This window comes from Apostichopus japonicus, chromosome 19 (assembly GCF_037975245.1).
Source record: "Apostichopus japonicus isolate 1M-3 chromosome 19, ASM3797524v1, whole genome shotgun sequence".
NCBI classification, from domain to species: domain Eukaryota; kingdom Metazoa; phylum Echinodermata; class Holothuroidea; order Aspidochirotida; family Stichopodidae; genus Apostichopus; species Apostichopus japonicus.
The window spans coordinates 26,929,803-26,939,818 of NC_092579.1; the positions used below are offsets into that span (position 1 = coordinate 26,929,803).

Sequence of the window (10,016 nt, forward strand, 5' to 3'; positions counted from 1 at the left end):
ATTTATACAACGTGTGCACGTAGGTACGGTAATTCCATCGTGGGCAATTTCGAAATACGCGTAAAGCTGAGAGTTGCTCCATGCATTACGTCAAGGAAATAACAAGACTGCGTGTCACGTGGAAACCTGCTGCCTTATGATGGAATAGTATCGGTGTGTTGGGGGGGGGGGGAGGGGGTGCTTTTAGGAGGGGTTCAAATGACGGTGTAACCAGGGAAACCGATGATTTGTCTAATGAAATTTGAAGAAATAATTTCTAAGATTTTTTTTATTTTTTATTAATGCCTGTTCTCGATGATTTGTTTTTAGGTGAAGTAACACGGATCAAAAAAGCCCCATTAGACAATGCTTTAAGGAACAGATTCTTAGAAATTCTTATTGAAAACTCTACACGTTAATTCCATTTGGAAAACGTTGATTCAATTTTCATTAATGCTATTTAAAACAAACTTCGTGATTTAGTATATTTCATATAGCTATACATTGCCATATATATTCATTGAAAGATAAAATGCAGGGGCGGACTAGGTCTTAAAACTGGCCCGGGCATTTTCCACCTAGACTGGCCCATTAATCATTGAAATGCTACTTAAATAGTGATCGCCGTCCTGGTGGAGGGGTCTAAGGGGGTCTATGGGTCTAGGTTACAATAATCCTTTTGAAAATTTTTGAAGTTAAGATGCAAAATGGTGCTATATTTCTCAATTTTGTAGGTTACAATAATCTTTTAAAATGACCCAAAAATAATTTTCCACAAGCAACACTTGATTAAACTGAGGAAAAATAAAAACGTAAACAAAAATAGACAAAACTATATGTTTTAGACTGGATTTTATTGAGTTTTTCAAGCATTTTGTGACAACATGCTTGAAAAAAAAAACCTAAGATCCATTAGCACGGACGGGTTGCAATTGCTAATAGCACGTTCTTTTTTCACGAACTAACAAACTAACTAACATGGTGATTTCATGAGCTGATACCCACAGTTAAAAATATATTTCTACAGAGCCCGTTTGTGTTCTGTTAACTACTGTGAAAATGGGCTGTAATTTTTACCAGGCTCCCCAGCCCACCGGCCCACCAGGCCACCGGGCATTGCCCAAATACCCGTGTGGCCAGTACGCCACTGATAAAATGGTATTACATTTTCATTGACTTTATTGTTTTAACAGCTCAAGGGAGAGCAAAGCAGGTTCCAAGAAATAAAGAAAAAGTATTAGAAGTCATGGGTGTCTTTGTGAAAGGGGGGGGGGTGTTTAATCATTTTATTTTGAGTGTTTAACATGTTGAGTAAATAAGAACGAATAAAATAGTACTTTGACACTTTCCAACTGTTTTTAAAACAAATTGAGCGAATTGACCGCTGTAGGAGGAGAGCTGAGGTTGTCGGGTTCACGACGACCATAGGTTATGTCCCCGTATATCATTTATAATCGTAGAAAAGTATTAAGAAAATGACTTAAATAGACGACAAAGAGTTTATCGATGCTGTAAAACGTTGTTTATTATGATGTCATTTAGAAGACACCGTATATACGTAGCGCGGATTTGTCGCCGTGAAAGTTGCAAACCGGGTACAGAATCGGAATATTTTGGACCTAATGTTATAGTCGTCTATTGACCTTCAACGGAAGAGCCTACCGTGAAAACGTACGGGAATTTCATCCATTAATATCTCAGCGAGACGATTTCACAGATAATAGAAATACCACTCAGAAGTCTTTAGATGTTATCATTATAACAACTATTCTGAAAGATAACATTGGAAAGCAGATTAAAAGCATCATGAAACAGGAAATTCGGTTGAAAAAACGATGTCACTACGGATGCCGTGTAACGACATTTATACAACGTGTGCACGTAGGTACGGTAATTCCATCGTGGACAACTTCAAAATACGCGTAAAGCTGAGAGTTGCTCCATGCATTTATACGTCAAGGAAATAACAAGACTGCGTGTCACGTGGAAACCTGCTGCCTTATGATGGAATAGTATAGGTGTGTTGGGGGGGGGGGGAGGGGTACTTTAAGAGGGGTTCAAATGACGGTGTAACCAGGGAAACCGATGATTTGTCTAATGAAATTTAAAGAAATGTTTTTTTTTTTTTATTATTAATGCCTGTTCTCGATGATTTGTTTTTGGTTTCGATGATAATCGTAACCTTTGCATTCATGGTGGCGTATGTACGTGTGTTGGTGTTTATGTGACTCCCCTCACATGATATGATATTAATTAGGTTCATAAAAGTACAACTTGGTTGAGCTTGACATTTGGTAGGTATATCCAAATAGTGCAAGATTTCTTTGGAAGGTTGGAGGTCAAAGGTCAGCAGGGGGCAACATATGAAAACTTTGTTAACACACTAACTACAAAAGTTACACTTGGGTGAACTTTGTACTTGATAGGTTGGTCCACGTTAGAATAAGAATGTAGCTATTCACTTGAAGTCAGTTATGGCCAACACTTAGAAATCTTGTATACTGGATAAAAATACTGTTGAATGTTCTCATATAAAAATGTAGTAAGTTCTCAATCACAAAGTGGATTGACTTGCTGATTTCTTTTCTCTTTTGTAACCAAGGATGGAAATTCTCTCTAAAGTGAGGTGGTTGTTGTCACCAAGGACACTATTTTTTGTTTCACTGCTAAGCATAGGAGGCTAGAAGCCCAATTTGATTCAGGGGGGCTGTAATGTCTTGCCCAAAGAATGTAACCAACATTTTTCGCGCGTTCCGCACATGTTAACAACATGTTACATGTTAATCCATATGACATTGGCTTTTACATTAGTAATGGAGAATTAGTCGGGCAGGCTTAGAAGTTTATTTTAATTACCGAGAGAATTTTTTTTAGCTACATAATTACAATTTTTTTTTTTTCAGTAGGTGCCCGAATTTTCACAAAATATTATTTGGTTGGGGGATGCAGCCCCCCCCCCCAGCCTCCTATGCCTATGCTGCTAAGCCCTAATTAGTACCCTTAGCAGCTCATACTTCTTACACAATGTGCTAGCCACTTCGTCTGCTTTTGTAGGTTTTGGTGATCCAGACTGGGTCCAAGCAATACTGATGCCAGTCGCGTTATTGTCAAAGGTCATAGTTACAATTTTTCAATGCAGGTCGACACGGCGGTGATTGTTCTACGATGATTTCAAATGCCATACTACATGGAGTGATCGTTCTTACATACATATAGAAGAAAGACATTTCTGGAATTCAAACAACGTGTATTTATTCTGGTTTGTGTTAAGTTCTATACAGAAACATCAAAGCACACTTTTGCATTTGCTAATAATTGGGATAACCAATATTCAATATTCTTTTTCTTGCGATATAAATTCTGTCACCTTGGCGGGCCGCAACAACCTCGTCTTCAAAGCATATTCTCATGCCAGCTTTTGTTCATGTAGTATAAAAGGAAAGGATCATATCTGAGATTGAAAACCATCAACATTAACAACTTAACTTCCAAACCTGTCAATCAAACGTTTGAAATTGAAACAAAGGATTTATCCAGTCCTTTTCAAGTTTTCTCTTAGTGCAACCAATGTTCATCAATCCCAATTGCACATCCCTGGTTCTACCAGCTGTGATAGGGCCAGTCTCAGCATCAGGGCAAAAATCTAGACCTCTGGATGGCCAATACCCCCTACCACACCCCACCCCCTCCCTCCCTCCCTCCTATTTTCAGATACAAAGTCTTCTTTGTATTTTGTCTTCCACCAAGGAACCTTCAGGTGCCTCCTGGGTGACCTTTCCTGATTTCTAATATCCACTACTCCACTCATTACATTCTGTCAAGCCTCTGTCGTCGTAACACTACCTTGCATCACAGTGATGCTCTAGGAAGCCAAGCCTTTCCGGTTCAGCAGCTCTCACCTGCTATTCATACATTATCTGTAGTATGTGCTTAGGTAACACTAGATTTTCAGATTCGGACATCACATAGAACTTCCTGTTTGAAAGCTGCTGCATCTTTAGTCGTTCATCACAGGTAACATTGTGATCTTCAGGTATTTGTTGAATTACCTTTACTGTATTCTGATATCCATGTCATAACTTCTGTCAAGTGGCTACCAGAGTAACACTACCTTGCATCAAAGTGATGTCCTGGGAAGCAGTGAACACCAAGCCTTCTGGTTTAGCAGCTCTCACCTGCCATTCATACATTATCTGTAGTATGTGCTTAGGGCACTAGATCTTCAGAGTCTGACATTATGGACCACCAGCTGTATGGGCCGCACAAGCATCTCCAGCGATTCATCAAAGGTGAGGAGGTTGTGATCTTCAGGTATCTGTTGAATTACCTTTGCTGTTTTCTGATATCCATGTCATCACCTCTTTCAAACCTCTGCCATCTTTGGCACTGCACTGTATCACAGTGATGCTCTGTGATGCCGTCAGTACCAGGTCTTCCAGCTGCATGAGGTACATTAGCTCTGACACCGACAAACTGGATGACATGTCACTGAAGACAAATGTGAACAGAGTATTAGAAGGACACTGGTGGCAAACAATGTGGACAGAGTATTGGGGGGACACTCTGGTGGCAACAATGCGGACAGAGTATTAGGACACTCTGGTGGCAAACAATGTGGACAGAGTTAGGAGGACACTGGTGGCAAAAAATATGGACAGAGTATAAGGAGGAGTTTGGAGTTTGCCAAAGAAAATTGCATAACAGGATTATCAGCTTAAAGTGTCTACTGGTATCTTTAAAGGAAATACATTCTGAAATTGCCACTGCAGCCCAGTTTATCCTCAACTTGTAAGATCAACAATAATATATAAACAACAGAATTATACATCAGGATTTGCTTCTGCATATAATAGATCCCTTTAAACTTGGTCCTCTACCCTTGGCACTCAATTAGTATGCCTAATAATACTGTATCTGCTTGAAATTGTGACTTACATTTTATTGAGGAGAACTAAAACTGAAGCGCTCTGAAGCTGATCCGAGGCCAACGTTGTCAACAGGAGGATGGTAGAAGCAGAGATTTGGGATGGACTAGAAGCATCAACCATGAACTTGAGAGGGAAAAAACAAGAGACAAGATAACCAATAAAATTCTTGAGCCCCTCAATTTGCATGCAAGAAAAAAAAGGGGTTTTCCCCATCTGTATGATGGTGCAGGTACATTTGCCTTGTCTGTGATCTAACAGTGTATTCTGACAATGATGTTAATGTTGGAAGCCATTGTCCTCTGGGGTGCATTCGATCACCTAGACATTAAAGGGCAACGGTACTGGCCCAAAATATGCTAGAAAATCAAATAATGGTCACTAATATTCAACCATCAATTAGTATATTACTGTTATCCTAATATCATTTTCCCACACTGGGACATCTCATATTGTCTGAATAATATAGAAGCAAACCCAACCATCATGTAATTAACTTACAGTATGATATGATAGACATGTGATAGAGTGAATACTTGAGCAAGTTTAAAAATGACATCGCAGAATCACTACATATGGGTTTCAGAAAATATCATTACAATTCTGTTTTCTTTAATACTTAAAACCACCAACAGGAAATCACAAAGGTATTCAATAGCCAGAAACATATAGATCAAGATTGTAAATTTGCTTCTCTGCTTGTGGCTTGCTTCATTGGTTGATATTTTCTACCAATGACAATGCCACGATTCAGCCACACCCCCCACATTAACCAATCCTTGAACATTTCTCTTATTTTTTTTTCTCTGAGAAATCAAGGCATTCATATTATTTTGTAGCTAGTCACCGACACATTAAAAGACTGACAAACCATGTGATGAAGTGTTACAAATAAGTGTCTCAACAGAAGGTACCCAACTTCAAAAAAGTCAGTCTGCTTTGCCAGAAAGACTATGAGCTCTTTGAGGAGAGTAGCAACTCCTGCATGGGTCTACTGTATTATACTTTCATACTATGCACAGTATATATGAATGATGTACAGAAGCCTAATTTGAAAGTGATACTAGGTGAATGCTGATATGGTAACAACATGAATTTGATAATTATCAACAAATTACACCCATTTGGAACTGGACAGAATTCTTCAGTTGAGACAGGACTTACGAGAATGACATTAGTATCATTCAGATATGTTGGCCAGATAGGAGCCATGGCACCTCCAAGCTCCCGTACCGTCACTTCCCTTTTCTTTTCAACTGTCAGATTAGAGAGATTGGTTCCAACCTAGGATTGATAATTAGTGTGAAGATAACACAATTGTATTTATGCTGTTTATGAGTCTATAGCAGTACATGCACAGTAAATCATCCACTTTGAATATGCATGCTCGGTCAGGTTCAACATATCATTTAGCAGCCTTTGTGATCATACAGACAGCAGGTATTCCAAAACCCAAGAGAAATTTGTTGTATTATAGAAGATGATATTTTATTAAATAAAGAAAAGAAATATGTAGCTGATGGGGATGCTGTTTTTGGAACAGCTTTTTTTTCACACACCCAAAAAACAATCATAACTAAATAAAAAATAGAATGAAAATAGAGAAATAAATATTGTAATAACATACAACTGTAACCAAACGAAAGCAAAATAAGAAGCAAAGCATATTAGAGGCTACCTAATACTGCAACACAAGGGCGTAGGAACCGGGGGGGCTGGGGGGTGCCAGCCCCCCCAGTGAAAAATGTGGAGGGGCGGAAGTATCATTCCGCCCCCCTTTTTCATTTCCAAATGAGAAAAAAATGTCATTTGGAGCACCAAATTGCATCAAAGTCCAGGTGAAAATACAAAATTAAGTTTACAAAATGGAGTGGGTGTTGAAGTGTGCTATATTGCACCAAATTGCATCTGAGGCCACCTGGAAATGCACAAAATTCCAAAGGGGAGGGGGACACCCCCTCCCCCAGGCCGGCCATCAGTCTTCAGCCCCCCCACTCAAAAGTACCTTCCTACGCCACTGCTGCAACAAGATATCTCATGATACTAATGCTGATAGTTCCAGGTACACTTGGAATGATTTGGACATTTGGAGATATGGGCACAGAACTGTTCCTGGCAAACAGGATCTCATAAAATTACTGTAATAGACATGATACAGTTTTCTTAAAGCAATGTGAAAATTGCCATAGGATATCAACTTCATGTAATACATCTTTCTCTCATACCATCCTCCCCTCCCTACACCCCCCAAGCACCCCCCCTTTTCATCACAATATTCAAGTTGTTCCCAGAGGTGTTACCCATGGATAATTCACCATTCAGTGTGTGAAATTCCTAATTTTCGCAACAAGGCAGTTATAATATGTGTATATCAAACCAGTGATTAATTTATTCGGTATTGCACAGTAAAATGCTATGCAAAATGCTATGCAAAATGCTATACAAATGCAAATAGTGAACATCGGTTATTGTATACAGGATGCTTAACATGTTAAAGACACAAATTTGAGAAACAAAACTACTACATTCAATTTGAACAGTCAATTTATGTTTCTTGCAGTGAAAAAGTAAATGAATGGAAAGAACAGTACAGAAGCCTACCGTTGGAATGGTGGCGGGAACATCAGTGAATGTAACAGTGCCATCACTGGATATTTCTGGACACAACATATTAAGGAATTCAATTAAACAATGAAGTGTAGCTAAATCAGAGAAAGAAATATGAAACATATCATACATAAAAAGGACAAGATGTTTGTCAAAGCTTTTAGTGAGTGAAACTAGAGAAATATGAAAAAAGTTACAGGGTGTGACATGTACTGCAATAAATGCAATGTCTTCACAACATTCAATTTCATGGTTTCAACATCTAGGAATAAAGACCTCTCATGACCTCGTTGCCCCTCCCATCACTGTCTGCTTTTAACCCTCATCTTCTGCTCTCCACCACTCATCTTCTCTTCTCCTTGATCTCCCACCCCTTCCTCTATTGTCCTCTTGTCCCATTTTGACCTTCTCTGCTGTCAAACATTCTCTTTGTTACTCTTCTGCAAAGTTTACCCTCATTTTATCTCCTGTAGCCCTTTCACCCTAATTGGGTTTCCTTTCTTCTCACTGCCCATTTGTCCCTGCTTGTTTGTCTAGTGCACTTCTATCTGTTACTTAAATTTTCCGATTAATGAATTTGTCCATCTGACAGTGACTTTCTAATTTACTGTCTTCCCTGTTCTCATTCAGTCTGTATCTGAAAAAGATGTAAACTGCTATGATGGAAAAATCTATAATGTATATGTTTACCTACCACTTTGCTAACAGTCTTTTTTTCTTCTCTATCCCTCTGATTTATAGTATACTTTGCATCAGTTTGCATTATCATATTTTTTAACACTGTTGGTGTCAAAGGAAGGGCATGCTGAAAATGTGTTTATGTACTTGATGATCTGCATAAAGATTCACTTTTTTCACTAATTCGTATAAATCACTATAAATAGGTGTGAAGCTCTACCTGCCGATTATCAGCACAACAGAAACTATGTATGCTTCAGAAGTGACTAGTCAGGAAAATGCTGTGCAAATTTCAATATGTTAAATGGTAGAGACAGGTATATGGTGCTTAAGTTAACTTACCGTTCCCAGCTAACTTGGGAGTAACGATGAATGGAGACCTACAAAACATGATAAAAAGTGTATATCCCAAGTGGAAAGGTGAAAAGCCTGAAAATATACTTATGAACTAAATAATATTGACAAACATGGCTATACCGCCTAACATGTTCAGCTTACATTAACAATGTATCCAGAAGAGAACTAGATTCTGGTTTCAACAAAACATTTAGACTGTAAACTGCTGCCAACTCAAATTCCAAGTAACAAGAGGTAGCTAGTGTGGAACAAAGAACAGCATTTTCATTGGAATGCCAGTTAAATATACTGAGAGATTGTCTGACAATTATAAAGAATGCAAACATGGTCATTACTAGTAGTATAGTCAGTAGTGCAAAGTTCGGCATACTGTGAAGTTCGGACACCCTAAGAAATACACGATTTTACCATGACAACTTACAGGAAGAGCCAAATTTCACCAAAAAGTACGAAGCTACAGTTATTTTCTCTCCAAAATGGCCCGTGTGCAAGAAAATACTTACATATTAGTCAATAAAATGACCGAGATATATGAAGTCTGTTATAATTACTGAAAAAGCAACTGCGCCACCAATTTTATCGCCAGCGCCACACTGTGGGTTGCGTGTCCGAACTTCACAATACTCTAGCAAAGAAATACCAGTTCCACAATCACGAAGAATCTTCTTGGAATACAACGTGAAAACAGTTTGCAGGAAAGAAAGTTTGGCCGTGTATCGTACTATAACACAATTCTCCCACCATATGAAGTTTATTTTCCGGTGATTTATACCAGAAGATTTAGTTTTGGGGTGTTTTAAGTCTTAAGTGTCCGAACTTCGAAGTCACCATGCTACTACACTGTACAATTATCATGTTACAAGCAAGGCTATCCTCGACTCAGTTGTTTCAAGAGTCTGAGTGTGCCCTAACTACACAAGTTTATATTAGGCCCCAATACATATATAATGTGTAATGGGTAGATGTAATAATAATCAACACTGCGGAGACGAAAGTGGAAGCTATTTGACCATTTCTGAATGTAGCCTAGGCCTGCCCTTTGATAGGCCGAAGCTTACGCTCATAACATTGTTTCGGGAAAGGATACTTTTCAGCCTCTTCAGGAGCAGCGTCTTACCAGTACCAGTTGCACCGATGAGAAGGCACATTCTGCCAGAAGTACGAGGTTTGTAAGCCTTTTGTAACCTCTATCAACTTGTCAACAAATTTAAGACTAAGCAGCGATAAACTTGAATGACAAATCCACTTAACCTGCATTAATCAGGCAATAACAAACCAAACCAGTATGTATAGGTTAGCACAGCTGAAGCTCACATAACACAGAGCGTCTATGGGTTGTTCATGGTTACCTAACTTCAGTATAATGGTATGAATCTAACGTCGATTTATACTCAATGATTCTTTGCACCGAAAGTGGAAAATGTATGGATGGTCATATTAATGATAACGACTGTAACAATTAAGCATAAA

At 38.6% G+C, this 10,016-nt stretch overlaps 1 protein-coding gene across 4 annotated transcripts; it reads right to left on the bottom strand.

Annotated features, from left to right (window-relative positions):
• Positions 1-3,205: 3,205 nt before the first annotated feature.
• On the bottom strand, positions 3,206-9,998 carry LOC139959585 (ADP-ribosylation factor-like protein 16). 4 transcript variants are annotated; one of them, XM_071957305.1, is made up of 6 exons: positions 9,664-9,998; positions 8,532-8,569; positions 7,506-7,561; positions 6,069-6,188; positions 4,915-5,030; positions 3,206-4,467 (listed from the first exon to the last, which is right to left on the bottom strand). In XM_071957305.1, exons 1-6 carry the CDS (start codon positions 9,801-9,803, stop codon positions 4,287-4,289), a joined length of 651 nt encoding a protein of 216 aa, XP_071813406.1. In that variant the 5' UTR covers positions 9,804-9,998; the 3' UTR covers positions 3,206-4,286. The 4 variants fall into 4 exon arrangements, with proteins under 4 accessions (XP_071813406.1, XP_071813405.1, XP_071813409.1 ...); XM_071957304.1 differs by having other exon boundaries at positions 7,506-7,606; XM_071957308.1 differs by lacking the exon at positions 8,532-8,569.
• Between the last annotated feature and the right edge of the window lie 18 nt (positions 9,999-10,016).

Bases quoted from the DNA above. Each gene is read 5' to 3' on its own strand.
- LOC139959585 (XM_071957304.1), bottom strand. From the start codon at position 9,803: ATGCAGGTTAAGTGGATTTGTCATTCAAGTTTATCGCTGCTTAGTCTT. The intron at 7,607-8,531 runs GTAAGTTAACTT...TCTCTGATTTAG, and splicing joins TCCCAAGTTAGCTGGGAACG to CTACACTTCATTGTTTAATT. The intron at 6,189-7,505 runs GTAGGCTTCTGT...TATCAATCCTAG, and splicing joins TTCCCGCCACCATTCCAACG to GTTGGAACCAATCTCTCTAA.